The 27378-nt window shown below is 36.2% G+C and overlaps 1 protein-coding gene across 29 annotated transcripts; it reads left to right on the forward strand.

The window, feature by feature from the left end:
• Positions 1-511: 511 nt before the first annotated feature.
• LOC145132797 (uncharacterized) lies at positions 512-16508 on the forward strand. Of its 29 annotated transcripts, none has more exons than XR_013718264.1 (17): positions 4005-5943; positions 6023-6093; positions 6193-6290; positions 6377-6435; positions 7335-7496; positions 7643-7738; positions 7872-8005; positions 10529-10640; positions 11412-11474; positions 12012-12074; positions 12525-12571; positions 12669-12684; positions 12781-12843; positions 13195-13236; positions 13313-15343; positions 15428-16136; positions 16210-16508. XR_013718264.1 is itself a non-coding variant. In XM_079067717.1 (16 exons), exons 15-16 carry the CDS (start codon positions 15136-15138, stop codon positions 15772-15774), a joined length of 555 nt encoding a protein of 184 aa, XP_078923843.1. In that variant the 5' UTR covers positions 4005-5943; positions 6023-6093; positions 6193-6290; positions 6377-6435; positions 7335-7496; positions 7643-7738; positions 7872-8005; positions 10529-10640; positions 11412-11474; positions 12012-12074; positions 12525-12571; positions 12669-12712; positions 12781-12843; positions 13195-13236; positions 13313-15135; the 3' UTR covers positions 15775-16508. The 29 variants fall into 29 exon arrangements, 24 of the variants coding, with proteins under 24 accessions (XP_078923993.1, XP_078923998.1, XP_078923843.1 ...); XR_013718259.1 differs by having other exon boundaries at positions 15428-16106; XM_079067717.1 differs by having other exon boundaries at positions 12669-12712; positions 15428-16508.
• Positions 16509-27378: the final 10870 nt, after the last annotated feature.

Consider the following 27378-nt stretch of genomic DNA (forward strand, 5'->3'; position numbering starts at 1 on the left):
TATATATATATATATATATATATATATATATATACGGTGCAGTTCGGTTTTTTGCGGTTTTTGCAAGACTAGAAACCGCACCGCACCGAACATTTCGGTTTTTGCAAAACTAAAAACCGCACAGTCGGTTTTCGTTTCGGTTTCGGTTTATGTGGTTTTTTTTCCGATTTTTCGGTTCGGTTTTTGCTCACCTCTGTCTAGAAGAAGTAAAAGGGTAAATCAGGAATATGGTTAAAATCTGTTATACAGAGAGAGAGAGAGAGAGAGAGAGAGAGAGAGAGAGAGAGAGAGAGAGAGAGAGAGAGAGAGAGAGAGAGAAGTTGATTAGGGTATAAGTTGGGTAATACGCTATGTATCTTCTGATTCTCAGTCGTGGGCCTAGACATCTTTGCCCCTTTACTAACAGTCCAGCCCAACATAGATGCATCTTGATTTGAATAATGTACTGGACTCAGCCCAATATTTTGATGATTACGGAAACGATTGGACAGAGTACCGGCCTCATCGTCGTTTACAAATTCCTTGAGAGAATCTGGACTTGAATCGATTTTCTTCATGGTTGCCGACTGCTCACCAGGAGTTTCGATCTCTAAACTACTGAAACGTTGGAGTAATTCCCTCTGAAATTTTTCCATGTAATCGATTCGTAGATCTCATTCACAATCCTGAACCAAATTTGAGCAACGCCCTTCATACTCGATTTAACCAACCAAACAGATTCGAAGGGAAGGAGGTGTACCATTAATTTGGAATTACAAGGTTGCCTTCCGATACCAACTTTGGGGATCAACACCAAAAAATTCAGGAAGGTTGATGTTCTCCGCTGCCCATGGAAAATCCTCAATCACCGGTGAGGGAGTGACCAGAGAAGTATCACCGACGGAATCTGAAACTTCAGAAGATGAACTCTGGTAATTTAGTGTGATATTCTTCTCCACTGAAGACAAAACCCATCAATGCAACTGGAATGACACTGGAAAGAGGAGGAGACTGGAGATCGCTAACCATGCCAGATGAATCCAAGGAAGCATCATCAACCACCGACTCTGGTAGTAGTTACTTATATCAATCCTTAGTTGGTGACACTCTCTTATTCCTTGCAGAGAGCCAGAGATACTCTCTTTTGAGTTTCTATTATTTCAAAAAAAAAGCACCGAGGAGGTGAAATTCATTACAGGTACTCATCGCATCTGTTCTCTCGATATCTGTCCTGTTGAATGATATTGTTTAATTTTGTTATTAATGTCTGCAAATAATCAATCAATTTTTAGGGTTTTAGTTCGATCTCTAGCTTGATTTTTTAATTTTTATTTTTGTTATGAATGCAGATGTCACTAGGTGGTAGCTCCAACCCCTGCAAAGCAATGATTTTGTTATGAATGCTGATGCACAAAAAGGCTTGTGCTGGTAGAACTTTCTTTACACAGATCTGACTCCAGTTTTTGAGGTTAGTTTTTGTTCTTCTCTTTTATGCCCCTTATGAGAATGAGTTTTTTCATGTTAGAGGTTATGTTTTTTAGGGTTTGATAGAGATTTGTCTTAATTCTGGTTTTCTGATCCTTTGAATACAAAATCATTCTGGTTTATGTATAATTTATTCAACTCTTGATCTGATCAACTCAAAAAGCATTGTTTTGATACCCATCTGCACCAAAAAAGTGTCGTTTTATCATGTTTTATTAATGTTACAAATGGTATATTTTCCAAAATAGCATTGTATTTTCAATTGTTTTATAAAAAATCTATCAAGGTAAAACAGGACAGTCGCTTTGTATTTCACTATTTTGATGAGGTAGCTATAATTGGGTTAAACAAAAATGTTACATGCGGTATAATAAATAAATATTTTGTTATTACTGAAAGACATTTACTGATGGAGATTTTGGGCTAATGTATTTCTTTGTTTCATGTATTGTGCAGTCATCCCTGGAGCACTCCAGTAATATATCCTACAGTGCAGTAGGTTTTGTATGCCAAAACTATTAAGGATTGTTTAGACGGCTACATGGAATGCACTTAAGTGCAAAAGATAAAGAAGAGATGATGTCAATGATCTATAACCGGTCAAATTAGTCAGGTATTTTTCAATTGAAAAAAATCTATCCATATATAGCATTGTTATTCAAACGTAAAGCAATTTTCGATGCTATAATGGGGACATTTTTCGAAATATAATATCCCAGTAAAAAAGAATTTTAAAGTACAATGCTATAATTAGTGCTATGATTGGGTAGATTTTCCAAAGTACAATGACTTAAGAAGTAAAAAACTGATAGTGTAATGTTGTAATAGCATCACACTTTCATTTCTTCGTACTACAACATTGTGATTTGAAAAGTCACCCCAGTTATAGCAAAGTGCGGAGTGCGGGCTGAAGATTAAGGACAAAAAAGTAAATCAATTAAAGAATTTATTCAAAAGTGAAATGTTGGTAATTTTTTGGACAAATCAACATGGAAAATGTTGCATTTTAGGAGAAAGAGTCTTTAAGGACAAAAAAGCAAATCACTTAAAGAATTTATTCAAAAGTGAAATGTTGGTAATAACTTGGACAAATCAACACAGAAAATGTTGCATTTTAGGAGAAAGAGGGAGATCTTTTTGTTTAAGGGTAAATGTGTCAAAATGGATGCTTTTTTTATTGGATCTAAATCATTAAATCATAAGATTGTAGGTTTGGTACTTTTTTTTTTTGCTTTTTATTGCAACCTACTTTATGATTTTGACTTTTTATAGCATTGTACATTCTGCGTTTCACATTTTTATGCAGCTTACTTTATATTTTATGTTGCTTTCGACCATTATGGTTAACCGCTAAAGCTAAACTATACTAACCGCTACCCATTGACTACTATTGTAATGGTTATTGTTCGGTACCATAATAACCGCACAATACACACCCTCACTATAAAATATATGGAAATAAGACCGTGCTTTCTTTAGTTTTTATTTTCACCGTCAAGATTGGCGAGTAGATTGGTTTCACCATTGAAGAGTAGGAAATTATCGGTACACAAGAGCATGGATAGTATCATAGCAGTGAGATGATGATGACTGAATTGAGAAAAAACATAATGATTTTATATTATAAGAATCAGGAAACCAGAATTCAAACAAACGTAAAATGTACCATGAGAAAAACAATATTATTAATCTTTTACATCTCATTTGAAATACAATATATAAAGTATCATAAGAAAAAGGATTTTCTGTGTTTGGTAAGTTACCAAAGTCAAGAAATATTATTGTTAGCTATTAACACTACTTGAGGTATGTCATATTGAAGATTGCATAATCAGTTACGAAAATATCTCCATGGCAAAAATACAAAATGATATAAATTTTGTTTGTTATGTCTTTTATTTTTAATATTATAACAAGATTCTGGATCACAAAAATTACAATACTTTTTTGATGCGAAGTATCAAAAGAAAGGAGAAAAAGAATTTCCCTTTATGTTAAACAAGATAGTACTATTTCATGGTGTTAAACAAATTTTGGTACAATTATATAAGCTTATCATAATGATATAATATTTATCCTTTTGTGTAAAAGTTACTTTTTAACACATTATGCATTTAAGATGGACACACATGTGGAGGGTATTTGTACAAGACCAAAAATGACCCTATCTACTTCCACTAAATACTAATTGTAGATCTGGTGGATTATGATTATTACATAGTATTCAAGTTTGATACTTATTTTATTAAGGTCTTTATAATTTTTTAATAAATTTAATCATATTGGTTTCACCATTGAAGAGTAGGAAAGTGAGTTGGTTATTTACATATAATGTTTAATATATAATATTTATATATTAATAAATATTTTTTAATGGATTATTAATTTCTTCTAATTAATTCTTTTTTTATTTTTTTATTGGATTAGTTCTTTTTTATTGGATGATTATGTATTAATAAATATTACTTTATTATATTATTAGTTTCTGATTTCTGATAGTCAATTATTTTTAATTTCATTTTTATTGGATTAAATTATTGTTTATTGGATTATAATATTCTAATAAATATCATCTTAAATATAGAATATTTATATATTAAAATATATTATTTTATTGCATTACTAATTTTTTAATTATTTTGTTTTAATTGTTTTTATCTGTTTTCTTTATTATTTTAAATAAAAAAACCCAAAAAATCTCACCCGCCTCACATCTCCTAATTTATTTTATATTCATATATGTTCAATTGTTTTTTGTTACATTATTATATTATATGTTCGTTTATGTTCATATATGTTCAATTGTGTTTCTTTATCTTTGTTCGCTTATGTTCTTTTGTAATGATTGCAATATGCTTTGCATAAGTGATTTTTGTACAAAATATGGAAACCTGTCAACCATTTTAACTACTAAGAGGGTGTTTGTATGCCCATTTTCTGAGTGAGTATTGTGAAAATCTTATTATTTTTACTTAGTTTTTTTTACATATTTTTCAGTAATCAGTTTCATACAACTATATATTATATGGGTATGGAAATCTTATTATTTTTGTAGCCTTAATGATACAAAATTTAAGATCAAAATCTGATTTCTAAAACATTTAAACTTTGATTGTTCCGACTTCATATCGCCATAATCACTTTAGATATACATCTGAACACCCACTAAGGAACACAAAAACAAATCAACGTGGAAAGTGTTGCATTTTTGGAGACAGAGAGAGATATTTTGGTTTGAGGGTTAAATGTGTCAAAATGGATGCTTCCTTATTGGATCTAAATCATTACATCATAAGATTGTAGGTGTGCTACTTTCTATTTTTTTTCTTTTTATAGCAACATACTTACTGATTTTACTTTTTATAGCATTGTACTTTCAATATTGGCGTGTAGGAAATCGTTTGTACACAACCCCCCCCCCCCCCAAACACCCACCCACCCACCCACCTAAGGGTGGCAATCGTGTCATGTCGAAACACTAAACGGGTTGAAAGTGCTTGACCCTAACCCGACCCATTTAATTAACGTGTCGTGTCGTGTCAACCCGTTTATTTTCGTATCGGGTTTCGGGTTAGGGCTATACCTTGAAATATGTCGTGTCATGTGAGGTTAAAAGATTGACCATGTTGAAAGAGTAGGAGTTGGGTAGGCGGAAAGGAAAAACTAATGGTTTGGATGTAGAATAGATGAAGTCATAGCAAGTTCAGATGACAAAATTAAAAGAGTGGGAGTTGGGGAGGCGGATGACAAGGTCGTGAGGATGTGAGAGTGGTGAAAGAGACTGGGTAGTTCGGGAGAGAATGGAAAAACTAAAATTAAGTCTTGATCTAGACGGCTAAGTCATTTCAACATTACAAAACGACTCAATTTGAAGGTTTTCTTTTACTTATGGTTTTGGTTTTGTATCTTTCTAGTTTATTTAATAAATTCAAAAAACTTGCATATAAATAAACGGGTCATTTTCGAGTCATATTCGAGTTGAAATTCTCAACCCTAACCTTACTCGTTTAATTTTCGTGTCGTGTCGTGTCAACCCGTTTATTTAAACGAGTTGAAATATCTTACCTAAACCCGTTTATTTCGTGTCGAGTTTCGTGTCGTGCCAATTTTTGCCATCTCTACACCCACCCACCCACAAACACACACGCCCACCCACCCACCAACCCACACACTAACCCCCCCCCCCCCCCCCCCCACACACACAACTACCTACACCCACAAACACACACCCATCCCTACCCCCCACCAAAACACACACGCTCATCCACCCCCATACCCACACACACCCCCACCCCCACCCCAACCCCATACCCATACACACGCTCCCCATCTTTCGACGCACACACACAAACCAGCAGCACTATTTTGACCACTGCCACAGACGCACCACCGATGCTCTTCTACCTTCGTATCTCTCTTACCGCCACCACTGCTCTTCCTCTCCGCCAACAGCACCGTCGTTGTGATTCCAAGCCGAAGGTAGCATACTATCATTGCTTTCTCTTTTTTTTTTTTTTCATTTTTCCTAATCAAAACTAAACCCTAACTTGAATCTTAGAAAAATACAGTTCTCGATCGCAAACAACATTCAACCCCAACTTCCACCATCACCATCATCATGTTTCTTAGGTGAGTACCTAACTCTATCCTTCAAACTCTTGATTTTGGTCTTATATCGTTAATTTTGACTTTCTTTTTTCTTTTTGCACTTTCAACATTTGGAATCAGATCACCCTTCCTGGAACCTAATAGAATTCTTATCAATTTAGGGCTGTTTGGATTTGCTTTTAAAGTTATTTCTGGTGATTCATAGCAATCAACTTAGGGTAATTGGTTTAAGCGTCTTATGTTTAATTTTGATTCAAACATTATTTATAATTATAATTAGTTACTTTCTTTTTTCTTTTTGCAGTTTCAACATTTGAAATTGGATGCCCTGCATTGAGACCACCACTCCTCACTAATCCATTTGTAAATAGTTTCTTCTTCTCTACATGTTTTGCTATCTATATGTAAAACTATAACATCTAATTTTTTGCATGTGTATAACGTATAAGAATAAATTGTTTAATAATCTATTTCTACATTGCTATATATTTTTCGGATATGGTATGTAGTGTGTTTTATTTAGAAAAGGCGGCGATAATATTTTGATTTTAGGGTTAAAAGGAGTAAAAGTGTAAATTGGTTTTCATAAGCAATAAAGATTTCAAATAAGTAGGAAGTGATAAACTTATGGAAAGCTACTTATTTAAAGCAAATAAGCACTTATTTTATTCTATCCAAACACTAAAATAATATTTATTATAAGTCAGAAAACACTTTGAATAAGCAGTTCTAAACACCCCCTTGATAGTAAGAAATGGAAGAAAAATGCTAAAAAAAACGGAAGTTTTCCAAGGAAACTTTCAGTGCTATAATTGGTTGGATGTTTGAAGGTACGATGTCCTAATAAGCAAAATGTTAAGTGCACAATGCTTAACTTTCAAATACAATGTTCTAAATTAGGTAGATTTTTCAAAATACATTTGAATTGGATGGTTTTACAGGGAAACTTCAAAAGAGTAACATCGTTGTTTTATTGAAATGGTAACCAAAGTTGTGAGATAGGGACCGAAACTGTTTCTATAATATGGTTTTCAAAGTTTAGTTGTTTTTATTAGACCAGGGACGAAAAGTGTGTAAGAAATAGCATTGTACTTTCACTGGTATGTTTATTATAACATTTTACTTTCATTTCATCCTATTACAACAATGTATTTAATTTTTTTAACAAAAAATAAAAGCTGAATGCTGCCTGCTTTTATAATATGGTTTTCAAAAACCCGTGTTCCTCTCAAGTCTCAACAGTCAACACTCCTTCCTTTCAGACTCGACTCTCATTTGGGGTTCTATTATTTCAAAAAAGCAGAACCCAAGTCCAGGCCAACAATCGCACCACAAACTCTTCCAGCCAACTGCATCAGCTCTTTTTCATTTGCATTTTTCAGTTTGTGCACCTTAAAAGCTTAGACCTGTGAAATCTGTTACAGGTACTCATCCATCTCTATGTTTCTTTTGATTTTTTGTTGTTTGATTTTGTAATGAATGTTTGCAAATAATCAATCAATTTCCAGGGTAATAGTTTGACCTTTAGCTTCTTTTTATTTTTGTGTTATGAATGTTGGTGCCCAAATAGTTCTCTCGGTAGCATCTCCAATACCTTTCAAATCAATGATTTTGTTATGAATGCTGATGCCCAAAAAAGCTTGTGCTGGTAACTCCAGTTTTTTAGGTTAGTTTTCTATTTTAATTAATTTTGTTCTCTTTTTCCCCTTATAGAAATAAGTTTATTCATGTTAGAGGTTTCTTAGGAAAAATGGATTTTACATGGATTATTATCTAATGTTTTGTAATAATCTAACTAGTATTACACCAAGACGAATGGGCACATGCAAGAAAGGCTTGAGGAAGATATGTGTGGCCATCAAAAGGATGCTACACATCACACCAAAAGCATTGCCTTCTCCCACAGATGACACTGCAGAGGGACTCTGAATAGGTATTTACGCAAACATAAATTTATTTTCAATCTTACAATCAAATGCTAGTAACTAGAGGCTTTTGCTTTGTATCGGGAGGATCGACACACGATGTATACAAAACTATAGTTCGTGAGATACAGGCATGACATGCTGTTTAGTTCTTTTGGGATTTGTTTGTAATGTAGGATAGACAGACAAACGACCTTTTATTGGACTGGCCCGATGTCAACGGGACAAAAATCTCACCCAAAAAGTGGGACAAAATGCTAGACTCTCACTTCCAACCGGAAATAGAAATAATCCACGGAGAATTGAAAATAATCAAGGCAAATCACTTGTTGTAATTCAGAAATTTCAAAGGATAAACAAGTTAAACAAGATAAGACAGTAATCCTAGCATGTTCATGTTTGAGAGGCTAAACTCTCCATAAGTGTTGAACATAATTGTCTATGATGATTTTATACTCCTCTATTGCTCACTATATAACTTTCACAAAGCAAAAGACAACAAGTAAGAAATTGTCCCCACACTACTCTACTCCTGTGGTGTTCCTTTCTCGTCCTGTTTTCCCATTTTACCCCTTCTCCTAGAGTACGTGTAGTGTATTGGGGTGTAGCAATACCTCGCCCCCTGTAGATTCACCGGAGGGAAAAGTATAAATCATTGTCTCGATATCCTCTCATGTGGCTTTGGTTATTGGTAGTCCTTTCCAGCGAATGAGGGCTTCAGTCATATTTTGTCACCGCCTTTCACATGCCCAACCAATACCACTTACTTGCCAACCGTTGGTTTGGTATAGCTTTAGTTCCGCCGCCAAATCATGATATTCTTGAAGTAGCTTAGGAATGTAAGTCGAAGAGTCGTGAATCACCGGTCAGTCAGTCGACCCTTATAGAGTAATCTCCCTTATTCTATGTAAAAAAACCTTTTGGTGGGTTTTCATTATTTTCCGGTTGTTCCAATATTTTCAAGATAAATAGGTTGGACCTAATTTCTTGGTGTACGGATTCCAAAATAGAAGAAGAATTTGAAGTCCCCGCTTTGTAGTGTATTTCCAAGTCAAACTCCATGATCTTACACAACCATTTTTGGTACTCACGTTGCTCGAGAAGATACTTTAAACTTCTTTGATGGGTTCTAATTACAAAGTGCCTCCGCAATAAATAATGCTTCCACTTTTGAATCGCCATCAATTCCTTTTTGTAGATGTGTTTGAACCGATTTCGTACTACCAAAACTTGGCTATAATAAGCAATCCGGTGACCATTTTGCATTTCTACCGCACCACTCAAATTAACCCTTCCTCAAAAGGTTTGTTAACGGACTGGCAATGGTATAATATCCTGTTAAGCCAAGAAATCCTCTTAGCTGTCTTATGTTTTTTGGTTCTTCCCTGATAACCATTGCTTCAATTTTGCCTTGATCCACGGATACCCCTTTGGTTGACATCACGTGCCCTAAATAAGCCAATGATGACTGCCCAAAAGTGCACTTATCAAGGTTCTCATATAACTGGTGATCCCTTAATGCCTTTAGAACACAATTCATGTGCTCTCCATGCTCATCGGTTCAGCTATAGATGAGTATGTCATCAAAAAATACCAGGACAAATTTTCTTAAGAAGGGCCGAAACACATCATTCATAAGAGACTGAAAAATACCAAGAACTCGTAGTGCTCTTCATGGGTGCGAAACACGGTCTTTTCCACAACCCCTGAATTTAGTGATATTCCGACTTCAAGTCGAGTTTGGTGAATAGTCGTTACATGTGTAATTCATCGAGAAACTCATCAATTATGGGAATCGGGTACGGTAGCCTTGTTGAGGGCCCGGTAATCCACACAATATCTCCATGACCCATTCTTTTTCTTTACAAGTAGAACTAGGCTGGAAAATGGTTTCTATAAGCAATATAGATTTCAAATAAATTGGAAGTGATTAACTTATGGAAAGCTACTTATTTAAAGCAAATAAGCACTTATTTTATTCTATCCAAACACTAAAAGAATATTTATTATAAGTCAGAAACACTTTGAATAAGCAATCACAAACACCCCCTTGATAGTAAGAAATGGAAGAAAAATGCTAAAAAAAACGGAAGTTTTCCACGGAAACTTTCAATGTTTGAAGGTACGATGTCCTAATAAGCAAAATATTAAGTGCACAATGCTTAACTTTCAAATACAAAATATGAAACAAAAGTTTATGAGATGCAAGTATGACATACATGTTTAGTTCTTTTGGGTCATGTAACGCCCCGATTCTCAGGTATCGATTTTATATAAAAATTTCTTTGATTTCAAAGTCTACTCGACGAGTTGGTTGCCCTACTCGTCGAGTAGCAGCGGATTGGTCCACGTATTTTAGTGACCTACTCGCCGAGTCCAAGAAGGGACTCGACGAGTAGGAGCTGGCAGATGAAACCCTAAATTATGGGGTATTGCCCCATATTTAAAGGATCATTGGCCTTTCCCAGCCTCCCGTTTATAGTTCCTTGACACCCTTAAACCCTAAATCGTGTGTGTGTATTTCTTTGGAGTAATCGAGCTTGGGAAAGAGATCTTGGCGAGGAACACTTGGGGAAATCAAGCAAAGCGAAGCTAGGAACTCGTGGGAAGCAAGGATATACTTCAGTTGACACTCTCTGGAAGGTATCAAGCTGTTTCCTTGGCTCATTTCATCTTTAATCTCTTTTGGGTGGGTTTTAGGAAAGGTTTCTTGTGTTTGAGCCAAGATCTGAAGTTGTAACCTTAGATCTGGACTCCCTTTGGCCTCTAGATCCATAAAGTTATCAGCTTTGTTAAGTGTGAGCCTTCCCTTAAGTGTTAGACTTCATTGCAAGCTTAGTTTTGTCATTTTAGGGCCTTAAAACTTTGCATGCACGTAAAGTTTGCAACTTTACGTGATAAACGTGTCATTGGAGCTTAGATCTGCAATATGGAGCCTTTGCATGGCTTAAAAAGTACCTGTATGGATGAAGGACTGAAGGGACGGCGAGTTGCATAGTCGGCTCGGCGAGTCACATGAAGATGGTCCTGCACTCGACGAGTTGGATGAACAACTCGGCGAGTCCGATGAAGATTGTCGTAGATTCGGCGAGTCATTAGAGTGTCTCGACGAGTCGGTTAGAGTTCTTCCCAACCGTTGGATACGTGTGAACTTGTCGAGTTGCAAGGGGGAAAACTCGACGAGTGGCCAAGGAGCTTCGACCGCAAACCTTAGGAACTCGACGAGTCACTCTGGTGACTCGGCGAGTGGACTAGTTATACAAGGAATTTGGCGAGTGGTTGGTTGCACTCGACGAGTTCAGGTCAACATGGACTGTTGACCTTGACAATTGACTTTGACTTTGACCATGGGTTGACCCTTGGACTTTTGGGGGCATATTGGGAAGTGACAAACATGTTGTATGGCGAATATAGGTGGTGGAGTTTTTGGCAGTGATCAGGGAGTTTGAGCTTATCTTTCGAGTCGACATTTGCAAGGTGAGTTATCCTCACTATACTAAGGGGTCTAAGGCACCAAGGTCGGCCCATTGAATATGTTATCCAAGTAGTGTTATTATGTTGAGTATGGGTTAGTGATTGCATGCTAGTGGTTGTGCCAGTTAGGTAGATCTGTAGGACTACTTGAGTTGTTATATGATTATTTGCATGCACAATGGTTATGTTTATATGTTGACATGTTATGTGGGATGGGTTGAGGTGGTACTGCTCCGTGCGGTAACCAACAAACCCGGGAACATTCCAAATGCGAGCTAAGGGAGACTCGTACTGTGGGCTCGAGAGCATTCCAGTTACGAGCTGAGGGAGACTCGTACTGTGAGCTCGATAGCAAGCCAGATGTGAGTTGTGGGCCCGTAAGGCAATCCAGACTCACACTGTGGACCCAAGGGTGATCCAGTTTGTAAAGCTGTGGACCCAGTACATGCTGTTGTTTATATATGTGTTATGTGCAGTGTATCGGTATTTTGGGGGAACTCACTAAGCTTTCGGGCTTACAGTTTCAGTTTATTGTTTTAGGTACATCAAGGGATCGCGGCAAGGCGAAGGCATGATCGTACAGCTCCTCCCGTTTTGTTTATGGTTATGGGGAAAACTCTGATTTGATATATTTTTAAACACGTTTGTAATGATTTGATGATTTTGAAATGATTTTAAAAGTTTAAATTTGGCAAAAAAATTTATGGGTGTTAGAGGTCAGATTTGGGATTTATTATGTAGGACATGTTAGAACATAACACAAGGCCTTGTATCTATTGGACTGATGTCAATTGGACCAAAAATTATAAATGTTTTATCCCATCCAAAAAGGTGGGGACAAAACTTGCTCTTCATCTCATGTTTGCAAAGGACAGAAACGTCCTCCTCATCCTTGTTTTTGAAAATAGCCTTAGAGAGTAGTGCTCTATCTAATCATGCTCTTTGTAACAAATACAACTTTAGTATTGAGGGATTTATCATGAAAGCTTTAGTCTTTTTCTTTAGTTTTTATAATTTCAAAAATTTATATTTTAATTTGGAATCATTCTGCAGAGCTTGTTCTACCAGAAATATCTGGAATTACTGAAAACAGGCGAAAAGTAAGTTGAAGTTATTCTTAATTTTGCTTCTGCTTTCTCATAATGATTTCAATTTATGACATGCTAAATTGAATTATGTTTCTAATTTCAAAACCAGAAGCGACCTGGAGCAGGTTAAGATAATTTTCACATGTTATCATTGTAAGAATTGTCTAAATTACAAACGATTCTCCTTCAACTAATACTTCATGCTCTAACTTTAATTTAAGGGAATTGGAGAAACGGTATCCGCCGAGATACTTGCTGTTGAACATAGAAGCTCATTGGAATCTGTAAGTGCTGCCTTAACTTGGTTGATTAGGGGCTAAATGCAACAACTTATTTTCAAATGTTTTTGTATTACAGCATCCTACTTCCGTTACTTTCTATTATATTATTGCGACTTAAATTTTTTCTAATCAAGGAATTCTGTAGCATTATATTTTCAAATTATTATATTATTTTTTTTCTTATTAGGACAAATATACTTTGAAAAGTCTATCCAATTATAGTAGTGTAAATCTGTTTTTTTATCTGGATGATTCGGTACATATTTCAAAGTATGGGTTTTCATGCATTTAACCCTTGTAATAATATATCAAATATCAATCAATTTTATACTATTTTATATTACTTGTGCGCAGTTGAAGGATTTGGGGACGTAAGCCGACATTAAAGTTTGAAAGGTAGTACCATGTGCTCTACAATTTTAAAGTTGATCATTTTTAATCTAATTGAGAGATTTGTTTATATTTTTTTCAGTTGAACAAGATCATTTCACAATCAATTATAGAAATTTGTCAGCAGATAGCGGGCAAGGGTAATACATCCATGGAAACAATTGTACAGATAGATAGTGATTTAAGCTGCCATTACAGTTGAGGAATAAAATATTGGCTCTTCAATTTGGTTTATTCACCAAATTAATCTTCGAAGTAGAGGTTAATAACTACGTTGAATTTTGAGATCACTTCTAAAAGATGTGTATTCCATCATTTCTCCAAACATGGTGGACAAACGGAAAAAGATGAGGAAAAAATTGAGCTCTCTAAGGAGGTTAAGGATGTTCCAGTTACAGCTACAAGGTCTAGAGGACAAAATTTAAACACTTAGAGCTACAAGGTCTAGAGGACAAACTTTAAACACTGATAGTGTGGTTGCTAATCCTCCAGCTGAAAAGAAAAGAACTAGAAGGGATGATAGTGAGGTTGCTAATTCTCCAATAGAGAAGAAAAGAACTAGAAGGGACACCATTGTTGCTGATCTGAGCCATAACACAAGCAAGGAAGATAAAGGTGAGAAATTGGGGCGTGGGAGATCAAAGAACATAAGTGAAGAGAGAATTGTTGAAGTTCCTGAAACTCAAAATAATGCTGACAAGGGCACAAGGCAATCAAGGAGAAACAAGGCAACAGTTGAAGTGCCTACAGTTATGAATCAAAATGTGAGCAAAGTGGAATCTGTTAATGAAAAGAAAGTTACAAGGTCCAAGGCTCCTCTTGCAAAGAAATCTTATGGAAGCAAAGCTGAGGTTCAACAGCTTGAGGAACCATCAGAGCCTGCACGTAGAAGAAATGTAAACTGAAGAAAATCTGTCATGTAGCCTAAAGCAACTGAAGTGGTTCTTCTCCTTGAATAACCTCTGAACATTCCTAAAAAGGGCACAAAGCGAAAATCTGTTGTGCAAAAAGCTCAGGGAAAAGGAAGCAAGAAACCGTCTGTTGGAAAGAAAGAAATAGTAAAGGAAACCGAGAAGCCTGAATCTCCTATTCGTAAGACTGTTGTGAAAAAGCAATCAAAAGATGCTTCTGAAAAAAAAAAAAAAAAGCAGCTGCTAGTGGTTCTGGGAGAAAAAATTCTAGGAAACGAAGTGGAGATCCTATTATTGAAGATCAGATTATTAAGCTTGAGCCTGTTTCTACACATAAAGACTCTGTTGCAAAAAAAAGAGCAAGAGTGTTGTAAAGACATCTGCATCTAAAAAAGTTGCAATGAGCGAAGATAATAGGTCTAAAAAGAAGGCAAAATTGAGTGAAATAAAACAAAGCGATTCAGAGGACCATGTTGAATAATCCATTTCAATGGAGACACCGATTCTAAAGATGGCGAATCTTGGATTAGATGATAAAGTTATAGAGACTGAGCAAGCATCTGCCATTGTTGAATCTGGTAGACGGTTTACACGTGGTGTAATAAGAAGTGATAGAAAGGAACCAAGTCAGTGAGCCATTAAAGAACAAAATATTGGAGTTGCTCGTTTCTCTTCGCGTAAAACTCCAGGTTGATTTACACACAGTGGAATCAAGGTTGATGAAAAGGAGCAGCCAAGTGAGTCAGCTCATCAAAGTCTAACTTTTGATTATGCTCCAAATGCCTCACCTGAAGATGCAGTAGTCGAGCCTAGTCCAGATGAGTCTATAGCAGTTCCAACCAAAGTTTCTAAAGAAGCTCATGCTCAGATAGTAGAAGAATCGGGAGATTTATCAGCATTAGAATCGTTGGGGTTGCCAACCATTGATGCACTTTTAGATGGATCTCATGTACATAATCAGAATCAGGAAGTTCATGTCAGTTCAGAGATAGTTATGGAAGCTGAAGTTCAGGTAGCAGTAAAATCAGAAAAATCTGTGGTTCCAGAGGTTGCTGAAAAGAAAACGGAATTGACAAAATTAGAATCAACATCAGAGGGGCTGGAAAACAATGTGAGGGTTGAGGAATCATCTGTTTCTGCTGTGAAGACTGTTGAAGTACAAGAGAGTGTTAATATTTCCCTAGAACAGTCGGACTTTAATGGTAAATAAATACTTTTGGCTTTACTTGTATTATTAGTCTCTAAGGTGAGTGATTTGAGTATAATTTTATTTTATTAACTTGCAGGCAATTCAAAAGAGATTGAAGCTTTGGTAGAGCCATCAATGGTCGAAGGTGTGAATCAGGTTATTGCAGATGATCAAGCTTGTGCTAAAATAGATGATGATGGCCCTGATAATGAAGAAGATGAGAAAGCTAGCAATCAGAAACATGAAGATGTTGAAAATACAGTTGATGCTCAGGAGATGGATCTTGCAGTGGAAGGAGATAGTCTTGAACCTAACAGAGATGTTATTCAGGAGTCAACATTAGGTGATGATAAGCTTCAGGGTCTTGGCATGGATGAAAATGATCCTAAAGATGAAAAAGTTACTGTTCCTCACACAGTAAGCCTGAAAAGGAGTTTGATATAGTTACGAGCCTACAACTGTTACAGAAACTTTAACTGCACACATTGAGCCTGCAAAGGAACTGGAGTCTGATATAGTGTTGTCTACTGGTAATGATGTTCATGAGATCCCTATTTTGGGCAAATCTGATGATGAAGATGAAGGTGTTGATAATGTCAGGAAACTTGAATCAAACACAAATGACCAGGATGGAGAATCTGAACAGGAACAACAAACAAGTCAACAAGCGTAAAGTGATCAATGAATACACCTGCTACAACTCGAGTCAGTCATGGCAAACATCTTCAGGAGAATACAATCAGATTTGCCTTTCCTGATGACCTTCAGGAGAAAAAGTAGGATGCTATATAATAAATAATTCAATGGTAGTAATAGTAATATAGTATATTGCTTTATATAAAATACCATCTGCTAAGCTACATTTGATTTTGAGCGTAGGGATAAGAGAAATGTAACAGTAAGGTTACAAAGGAGCAAAGACTCAATTGTCTAACAAGTGACCCGAGCTGCTGAGCATATAGCAAGGTCTTTGGTAAAAAGAATGTTTATGTTACATTTAGATAAAAGGGATTTGTGTGTAGTCGAAATGTTATTTTTATATTTGATTACCTCGTACTCTGGAAAGAAAAACTTAGACTAGTTACTTGTGATGTAGTATTTTGTTTAAGTTTCTATAACATTGCTTGACCACCTTACTTGTAATTTTGAGTAGAGGACCTCGCAAAGCTCTTAGATTACTTGTTTTGGGTCTTATTATCTCTTAAACAAATATCTTACTTGTACCACTTGGATGGGTGGGTTTGTAGTAAGGACAACATTTAATAATTATTTAATTAAATTTACTTAAAGAAGCTAGGTACCGTTTAGTCATTTTATATGGTTAGAGACAATCTATTTTACAAAATAGAACCCGAGGCTCTCATAGTTAGAAAAAGGTGGGCTTGACGTGAAATAATCATACAAATATAAAGACTATTTATGTAATTTACTTTAAAGTTTATAGCTTTTGTATGAAATAGTCAACTATTGGTTCTTCCTTGTTTTGTTTTATGTATGTGTATTTAAAAAGAGATATAAATACATGCTTTAAAAAAAAACTTTTTTAATGTAATTCTCCAAATAAAATTAATCTTAAGGGAAGAATTAAAACTAATCTTGTTAAATAAATAATTTCTAAAATAATGTTTATAGAAAATGTGAAAAAGACCGAGGAATATTGTTAAATTTTTTTGGACCAAAATGATAATGAAGATTAAAACACGAACCAAATAAGTACAAAACATTGAGAAGGGTGGATTTTAGGTGGACTTTTATCAGTGTTTGGAAGAAACAGATGACTCGAGTTTAAGAAAAAATGACACGAAAATAAGCTTTATTTTATTATATGATTTGACAATTAACCTAATGATGACGATAATAGTATTGTTTGTTATCATATAAAAATTTTATGATTTTTCTAATTCAGAACAATAAATTTCCATGTGAGGAGATAGACGGTAAAAAGAATGCAATATAAGCAACAAATGGAGCGGAAGTCAAAGGATAAACGACTTAGTTTATGTATGAAAACCTCTCCATAGGCATCAAACTGCTCTATAGACGTACCATGTTGAACAACATCTACTCAACATGATCTCAATCAAACCTAATCGCACAAAGAAAGTCATAATATAGTTTTGTGACAAACTCGAATGATCTAAATTAAAACTTGAATCAAGTATGTAGAAAAAAACCAGGATGTGTGGATTTTTGTTGGGTTTGGGGAGACTCTTATTAGTATCTAGGTGGAATTGAATCATAGATGACCAGAGTTTTAAAAAATGATATAAGTAAATCAACTTTATTTTAATATATGATCGGGCAATAAACCTAACCATGGCGACGAACAAATAATAATATTGTTTTTTATCATGATTTCATATATAAAGTTTATGCTTTTTCTAATTTAGAACAATAAATTTCCATGTGAGGAGATAGACGATCAAAAATGTGTAATAAGCAACGTACGGAATGGAAGTAAAAGGATAAACAATTGAATTTATGTATGAAAAGCTCTCCATAGGCTTCAGACTACACTATTAACCGTACCATATTGGACAATACTTTTTTTTGAACGACAAATCTAATCTACTTCTTAATTCCACTTATGTCCACGACTTGAACCCTCAACCTCAAGGAGGGAAGGTAACATCTGATACCGCTAGGCTAGAAGCCCTTTAGTTGTTGGACAATACATACTCAACAAGATCTCAATCACACTAAAGAAAGTTATGATTCGGTTTTGTAACAAACGAGTATAACTGACTTTTGGTCTAGACTTCTATTACACAACCGAAAATACGATTAAATATCAATCTTATAAAAAATCACATCTTTCTATTTTTAACGGGAGGGGATAAAATGTAATCGTTCGGTAAAACAGATGAAATAATAAAATTATAATTTTGCAACCAAAAGACACTAAAATAACGGTATGATGAATTGTTTTCTTTCAACAAAATATATCACAACCTATCATTTACATATACAACTAAGAATAGAATCCGTTGTCACGTTAAAACTACTCTCATTCACAACCAAAACCAACCCACTATCCATTAATTTTTTTTTCCTCTCTTCCACATACACAACCCAACTAAACTTAAATTTTTACACCCATTAGCAACCCAACCCAAACTAAACATCTATATTATTTATAATTAAGTTATTATATTATACAAACTACATATTATGTTTTTTTTTTCAATTTACAACTCATTTTCTTTACTATTTTTAAGATTATATAGACAATATAAAAAAATTCTTAAAAAAAATTCTTAAAATATATCAAAATTGGTCTATATTTGTAGACAAAATTATTTTATGTATTTTAGTGTATTTTGTTTATTTTTTTTAATGAAAATAAAACAAAATTAATTACAAAATGATGTTTATCTAAAAAGAGTTATAAACAAAAAATAAAAGAAAAGGGGCGACTAAAGGTTTGGTGGAGTAAACATGTCATGGGTTTCGAAGACATTCTCCATTTCTTTTAATTCAAGTGTGGCAACCGACTAAAGATTTAGTTGCCAATGGGGTCACTCTAACAAATATAGACTTTCTTTTCGGTCCGTACGAGATTTTGATCAAAATGTTAAACTCTCATAATAATTATTTATTAGATAATATATTTTATCCACCATTTACATGTACAACCAAAAATAGACTGGTTATTAGCAACTGATCATAATTTATTTTTTTCTTTAAAAGCATATTTATCTATTATTTAGATATATAATCAACCAAATTCATTTTTTTTTACTATTTGTCAAGAACCTATCACAACTATTGGTTGTTCTCCTTTGTTTTGTTTTATGTGTATTTAAAAAGAGATAAAAACAAAGATATAAATTTTTTTTCAAATTTTTTTTATGTAATTTTCCAAATAAAATTAATTTTAAAGGAATAATTATAAGCAATTTTGTTAAATAAATAATCTCTTGGATGGGGTGGGGTGGTAGTAGGGACAACATTTAACTATTGTTTAATTAAATTTACTTAAAGAAGCTAAGTACCTTTTAATCATTTTATATGGTTAGAGACAATCTATTTTACAAAATAGAACCCGAGCTTGTCATAGTTAAAAAAAGTAGGCTTGAAGTGAAATAATCATACAAAGACCATTTATGTAATTTACTTTAAAGTTTATAACTTTTGTATGGTTCTCCCTTGCTTTGTTTTATGTGTATTTAAAAAGAGATAAAAATGAAGATATAAAATATTTGTTTTTTTTTGTTTGTTTGTTTTTTTAATGTAATTTTCCAAATAAAATTAATTTTAAAGGAAGAATTATAAGTAATTTTGTTAAATAAATAATCTCTAAAAAAATGTATATAGAAGATGTGAAAACGACTAAGGAATATTTTTAGTTGTTTTGGACCAAAATGGTAATGAAGATTAAAAGATGAACCTAATAAGTACAAAAAATTGAGAAGGGTGGATTTTTGTTGGATTTAGATAGACTTTTATTAGTATTTGGATAGGACAGGTGACTCGAGTTTAAAAAAAAGGACATACACAAATCAACTTTTATTTTATTTTATGATAGGGTAATAAACCTAACAATGACATTAATAGTATTGTTTATTATCATTATTATATGATCGGACAATAAACCTAACAATGATGATAATGTATTGTTTATTATCATGATTTCATATATAAAATTTATGTTTTTTTTTTAATTCAGAACAATAAATTTCCATGTGAAAAGATAAACGGTTAGAAGTATGCAATATAAGTAACAAATGGAGCAAAAGTCAAAGGATAAACAACTGAATTTATGTATGAAAACCTGTAACACCCGGAAATTTGAGAAGCAACTTTGAGTATAATTCCCTTTTGAGAATTTGACATGGTGTGTTGGAGGCACCAACACGGCGTGTCTAGATAAGGAAGAGGCGCAGGTTTCATTTAGGCAACATGTCGTGTTCCTTTTGGAACACGGCGTGTTGATAGCTGGGAATGAAACCCTAATTTTTCTGGGTTTTGCCCCCTATTTAAAGGAAAGTGGAGGCTAGGGTTTGTTCACCCTCAGCCCCCATCAACCCCTAAGACCCTAAGAAAACCCTAATCATCCTTCTCTCCCATTTTGAAGCTAGTTTGGTGTTTTTTGAGGAAGAAGGAAGTAAAGATCCAGCAAGGAAGTCACACCCTTCAGTTTGGCACTCTTCTGGACCTTTTTAAGTTTCCAAGATCCGATTTTTATCATTCATGGTTGCTAGATCTTGAGTTTTGTCCCTTGTTCTTCTTTTTTTGGATGTTGGAATGGGAAGATCTCATAAAGTTTGCAACTTTATGAATCTCCAAGTCAAGGTGACCTAGTAGTGCCTTGGATCTGATCTATAATCGAGTTACGACGCCATGCTTAGAAGTTAGGTCATAAACCCTCATTTTGACCTAATATGGGTTCAAGACATACATTGGACATGTATGTCTAAAAAGCACCAACCTTTGGGATGGTTTAGGTGTTTAAATCACTTCTGGAAAGGATGAACTTCAAACCTTAAGGATTTAGTGCATTTTGGGTTAAGCCTTGCATCATCAAGCTTATGATTTGAGTTTTTGAACCTATTTGGTGGTCCTAATGGATAAAGTTGGAAACTTTATCCTTCTTAATCACATTTTGGTCTAGATCTGCGCTTTGGAGCTCTTGGAGTCGAAGAAAGCAGCTTAATGTATTAAGTTGTTGGAACTCGGGAAAACACGATGTGTTTGCACGTCAACACGACGTGTTGGCTGGGGTTTTCCCGACTATTTGGATGTTGGTGGAACACTGCGTGTTGTCAAGTCAACACGGTGTGTTTGGTCAACATGGATTGTTGACCTTGACTTCGACTTTGGAATTTGACCAAGTTTGACCTAAAGGGTATTTTGGGTACTTGGGTATTTTGGGATTTTGATGGATTTGGTCACTTGGATGGATAGGTGTTGGCTGGAGCTGAGATTCGGAGTCGGGAACTCATCAACTATGGATCAGATTGAGAGGTGTGTTTTCCTCACTGTACTTGCGGGTTGAAGGCACCAATATCGGCCCATTGGATTGATATCATGTTATGCATGTCATTGTGTTGTAGTGATCTGTTAGATCGGTATCCTAGTATATAGGATGATGCTATGCTTAGTGATCGGTAGATCTGTTTGACTGGATATAGACTATGATATGATTATTTGTATATGTGCTCATGTTTGGTTGGTGGCTGAGGCTTCACTGCTTTGTGCGTAAGAGAATATGTCGGGGCATACCAACCTAATGGTTGAGGGCCTAGTGTGACATCCCCATTTTCACGGCCAGAAAAGACCGATTTTTGTTTATGCTTTGTTTAAAAATCAGAGTAACATTTTAAATAAAAGTGTTGTTGAATTTGTTCCCAAAATAAAATATGATAAAGATTTATCAAAGCATTTCCGTAGAAATGTATTTCATTAAAAATCTCGGGATGTCATGTTCGATAAATATCAAAAGCATAAACAGTACAATATAAGCCTTACTACATTTATTCATATCTACAGGCCTATATCTGTAATCTCTCATCCCAAACATCATATCTATGCTCGTGCACCACTACCTGTAATACAAGAAACTGAGTGGGTCAGGCTTGGGAGCCTGGTGAGCACATAGGGTTTTCAACCCACAATAAATAAGTTTATTAATTTCATCAACCAACAATAACGCGATTACCCGTTCCCGTTATCCTCACTTTACGTCCCTAAACACCTATCATAAGGGACCTAGCCTAAGGATCATCATCGGGATGGACACTACTGCTAAGGGGGTTACTCAACAATAAATGTCCTAAAGGCAACCATGAGGGGGATGGAGTACACCGGTGAACACATTGTTCACAAACACCTACAGGTTGCGAGCCTGCAAGCGTTCCTCTGGACTGTCTAGAAGAGTCTGTGGTCGTCATCTATACTCCGCTAGATGACTGGATCACCAACAACATCGAGGCCTCTCATCATTTTATCACACATCGTCTTATTACATCTACCCATGTTTTACCCCAACATTTTTGTAGATATAAAATACATATACAGTTTAAATCATTTAAAACATGTATAAAAATCTTTCATCAGCATAGACAGTAAGTATTCAGATAATATGCACACATAGCACGTAGTTTATAATAAATACTTCATATCTATGTGTAAGATGAAAGGGACTATGCACTCACCTGATTAGGTGGTGACTCGGTACTCGGACAGCACTTCGTTATCTCAAAACAATTTTCCCTTGACAAAACCTAGTATCAATACCACTAGGGTTTAGTCTAACGTTAACCGCGACTAATTAATAGTCTAGCTATTATTATTGTTATATAAGCGTTAAACAACACTCTATATATCTCATAATAATACCCCAAATAATTATTTTAAGTTCCTAATAATGTTACTATAATTAAATAAAAGCTATATTAAAAATAGCGTAGGCGTAGCTCACTTATAGCGGGTTTTCTCGAAAACCGGGCTTTGCTTGGAGCAGCGTTTCCGAACCGAAAGACCCTTTTTCTCGGGACTCCGGGAGCCTCGGGGCTTCCTTCGGGTGCTAGGGGGTTCCCTAGGGTTTGGAGGGGTTTAGGGAGGCTAGAGAGAAGTTAGAGAGAGAAAGAAAGGCTTATGGTGTGAAGAAAATATGAAGAGTTCACCCTTTATTTATAGGGATTTTATAGTAAAGTAGCCCCTAAGTTTCGTCCGTATCTTCCGCGTACGAGCTCCGTTTTCTACGTTCTTTATATCCACGCGTTGGTATTTACGAGTACTACAACTTTCATTTAGACCCCATCGGCTAATTCTCCTTCTATCTCAGATTTAAAAAAACTGTATCGTATTTATCGCGCACGAAGAGTAGGGACTAAGCTTCGTCCATATCTTTCGCATACGAGCTCCGTTTTTGACGTTATTTATATCCACGCGTTGGTATTTACGAGTACTACAACTTTCATTTAGATCCCGTTGGCCAATTCTCATTCTATCTCGGATTTACAAAACTGTATCGAATTCGTCGCGCTCGAAAAGTAGAGACTAAGCTTCGTCCATAACTTTCGCATACGAGCTCCGTTTTTGACGTTATTTACATCCACGCGTTGGTAAAAATAAAATCTACAACTTTCCTTTTTACTCCGTCGGCTAATTCTCGACCGATCTTAAATTTAACAGTAGGAGGAGATTAGACTGTTAAATGACCGCGAAAAATTCGTAACTCTTTCATACGGAATCCGTTTTCGTCTGTCTTTTTACCGTTGAGTTCCTATTAATGATATCTTCAACTCTCATTTAGGTCGCGTAAGCCAAAAACCGCTCGAACTAAAATTCGAGTTTCGGGCTGTACACTCCTAAGCCGAAATTTCGAAAAATCATAACTTCCTCATACGAAATCAGATTTGGGCGTTCTTTTTATGGACGCTCTCGGTTTAACGTTTTCTACGACTTTCGTTTAGATTGCTAAGGCTAAAGGTTGCTCTATCGTAAATTCACTATTTACGCTTCCTGGTGCCGTGCCGGTTCCGTCGCGAAATTTCAATGGGTCATAACTTCTTCGTTATAACTCGGATTTCGGCGTTCTTTATATCCCCGGAATCCTTGTTCCGTCCACTACAACTTTATGTAGAGATATCGGGTTTATCTCACACTTTAATTTTGACGCTTATTTTTATTCTTTATTTATTACACATTTATAAATAAGTAATAAGCATATAAAGGCACATAATTCACATAATACTCAAATATTTCATCTTTATTATCTCAAAAGAGTTACAATAGTTGACCTAGACTATTACATCATCTGATAATGCTTAGCCCCGAAACCCGGGCGTTACAATTCTCTCCCCTTAGAATGGTTCCGTCCCAGAATCATGCATCAGCAAACAGATGTGGGTAGCGGCTCATCATGTCACTCTCTGTTTCCTAGGTGAGATTCGGCCCATTCGAATGTTTCCAACGGACTAGCACTAAGTCGACCATCTTGCGTCGTAACTTCTTAGTCTTACGGTCAACAATTGCCTCGGGCTCTTCAATCAGCCTCTTGTTTTCATCCATTCTTAACTCTGAGATTGGACTTATGTCGGGAACTTCTACCGTAAACTTCCTCAAATAACACACATGGAAGGTGTTATGAATTCCATCCAGTTCTTCGGGTAATTCGAGCTTGTAAGCTTGGTTCCCAATCTTTTGAAGAACTTTGAATGGTCCAATAAACCTCAAACTCAACTTTCCTCGTTTCTCGAATCTTATAAGTCCCTTCCACGGTGAGACTTTAAGCAAAACCGAATCCCCAACTTCGAAGGTCATCGGTCGTCTTTTCTTGTCAGCATAGCTCTTCTGACGATCCTGAGCTGCTAACATTCTTTTCCTAATCACCTTCAGCTTCTCAACAGTCTCATGGACTATCTCGGGGCCCATAAACTTCTTTTCTCCAGCCTCAAGCCAACAAGACGGCGTGCGACACTTTTGTCCATATAAGGCTTGATAAGGTGCCATCTTGATGCTCGAATGGAAACTGTTATTGTAGGAAAACTTTACCAGAGGTAAGTGCTCGTCCCAGTTCCCTTGGAACTCAAGGGTACATGCTCTCAGCATATCTTCCAGTGTTTGAATCGTTCTTTCGCTCTGACCATCAGTCTGCGGATGGTAAGCTATACTCAAACACAACTTCGTACCCAATTCCTCTTGTAGACTTCTCCAAAACCTCGACGTGAAACGACTATCACGATCTGATACAATCGTTAGCGGAACACCGTGAAGTCTTACCACTTCCTTTACGTAAGCATTTGCAAGCTTATCCATAGACAACATTTCGTTGGCTGCTATGAAGTGTACACTCTTAGTGAAACGATCCACGACCACCCAAATCATGTCGTGACCGTTCTTCGTCCTGGGCAGTTTAGTCACAAAATCCATGGTGATGTCTTCCCATTTACCCATGGGTACAGGTAAAGGTTCTAAACTCCCATACGGTTTCTGATGTTGTACCGTAACTCTTGCACAAGTTACGCACTCGACCACATACTTTGCAACATCGAGCTTCATTGTCGGCCACCAGTAGTAGGCTTTTAGGTCCCTATACATTTTTGTGCTACTGGGATGAATTGAGTACATGGTCTTGTGCGCTTCTTCCATCAGAAGTTCTCTTATTCCTCCCATCTTAGGTAGCCAAATCCGATCTTGGAATACCTTCAGTCCTTGACTGTTTGTACCGAACACTAACATTTTGCCCAAACGTTCTTCCTTTCGGTCATTCTTCTCTGAAGCTTCTTCTTGAGCTTTCCTGATACTTTCCACAATCGTCGAGAAAACTTCTATTCTCAACGCTCTTGGCCTTTTCCTTTCAAGGTTTACTTTCCGACTGAGAGCATCAGCGATAACATTTGCTTTACCGGGGTGGTAAAGTATCTCACAGTTGTAGTCCTTGAGTAACTCTAGCCAGCGTGGTTGTCTCATGTTCAATTCTTTTTGATTAAAGAGATACTGGAGACTCTTATGATCAGTGAAAAGTTTGCACTTCGTGCCATAGAGGTAATGCCTCAATATCTTTAGAGCAAAAACTACCGCTGCCAACTCCAAATCGTGAGTGGGGTAGTTCTTTTCATGCTCCTTCAATTGTCGAGACGCGTATGCTATCACCTTTTCTCTTTGGGTCAGAACACAACCCAACCCGACTCCCGACGCATCGCTATATACCGCGAAGTATTCAACTCCATCGGGTAGAGAAAGAATCTTCACATTATTTCTTCTTTAGCTTCTCGAATGCTTCTTCGTGCTTCTCGCTCCATGTAAAAGTAGCTCCTTTGTAGGTCAAAGCTGTCAATGGAGCAGCTATCGAAGAAAAGCCTTGGATAAACCTTCGATAATATTCGACTAGTCCCAAAAAGCTTCGAATTTCTGTGGGACTTTTCGGTCGTTCCCACTTCATCACAACTTCGATTTTTTCTGGGTCAACCATTATCCCTTCTTGGTTAACCACATGACCTAAGAATTGGACCTCTCGGATCCAAAAATCACACTTGGAGAACTTTGCGTACAACTTCTCTTTCTTCAAGACTTCCAACACTTCTCGTAGATGCTGGCCATGCTCCTTCTGGCTTTTCGAGTAGATGAGAATGTCATCTATGAACACTATCACAGATTTATCGAGGAATGGTTTACAAACTCTATTCATCAAATCCATGAATGCTGCTGGAGCATTGGTTAGTCCAAATGACATAACCAAGAACTCATAGTGTCTATATCTGGTTCTGAAAGCAGTCTTCTCGATATCTTGCTCTCTCACCTTCAGCTGATGATATCCTGACCTAAGGTCGATCTTTGAGAAATAGCTCAAACCTTGCAGTTGATCGAATAGGTCATCAATCCTCGGCAATGGGTACTTGTTCACCGTTGCCTTGTTCAGCTCTCAGTAGTCTATACACATTCTCATGCTTCCGTCTTTCTTCTTCACGAATAGCACCGGAGCTCCCCAGGGTGATGAACTAGATCGAATGAAACCGTTGTCCAACAACTCCTGAAGTTGTGTCATAAGCTCCTTCATCTCCGTCGGTGCTAATCGGTACGGTGCCTTCGTTATCGCTGTTGTTCCTGGTAACAAGTCTATTCTGAACTCTACTTGTCTATCAGGTGGTAATCCGGGAAGATCTTCGGGAAAGACTTCCGGATAATCACACACCACTGGTATACTCTGCACCTCCTCTTTCTCCTTCTTTGCATCGATCACGAGTGCCAAGTACGATGCACATCCTTTGGACAAACATTTCCTGGCTTTCATCAGGGAGATGATTCCAGAATTTACTCTGTGTTTGTCCCAGTACACCATAAATGACTCTTTCCGGGTGGGTTCACCCTTACTATCTTCTTCCTGCAAAGAATCTCAGCATCGTTGGCGCTAAACCAATCCATTCCCAGAACGATGTCAAAATCGTTCAACTCTATGGGCAACAACTCTTCGTGGAATTCGTTTCCGTTTAGGTCGATGACGATGTTCCTAATACGATTACTAACAGGTACGAATTTGCCACTGAAAACTTCCACAATTAGGGCATTATCAAGTTTTTCTACAGGCAATGCTAGTTTCCC

This window comes from Lactuca virosa, chromosome 1, assembly GCF_052849685.1.
Source record: "Lactuca virosa cultivar CGN04683 chromosome 1, Lactuca_virosa_CGN04683_v6, whole genome shotgun sequence".
Lineage (NCBI taxonomy): Eukaryota > Viridiplantae > Streptophyta > Magnoliopsida > Asterales > Asteraceae > Lactuca > Lactuca virosa.

What these genes read in the sequence shown, in the direction of transcription:
- LOC145132797 (XM_079067867.1), top strand. Translation starts at nt 15,136, where the DNA reads ATGGAAGCTGAAGTTCAGGTAGCAGTAAAATCAGAAAAATCTGTGGTT. An exon ending in AGAACAGTCGGACTTTAATG is followed by an intron (nt 15,344 to 15,427) that starts GTAAATAAATAC and finishes ATTAACTTGCAG; the next exon opens with GCAATTCAAAAGAGATTGAA.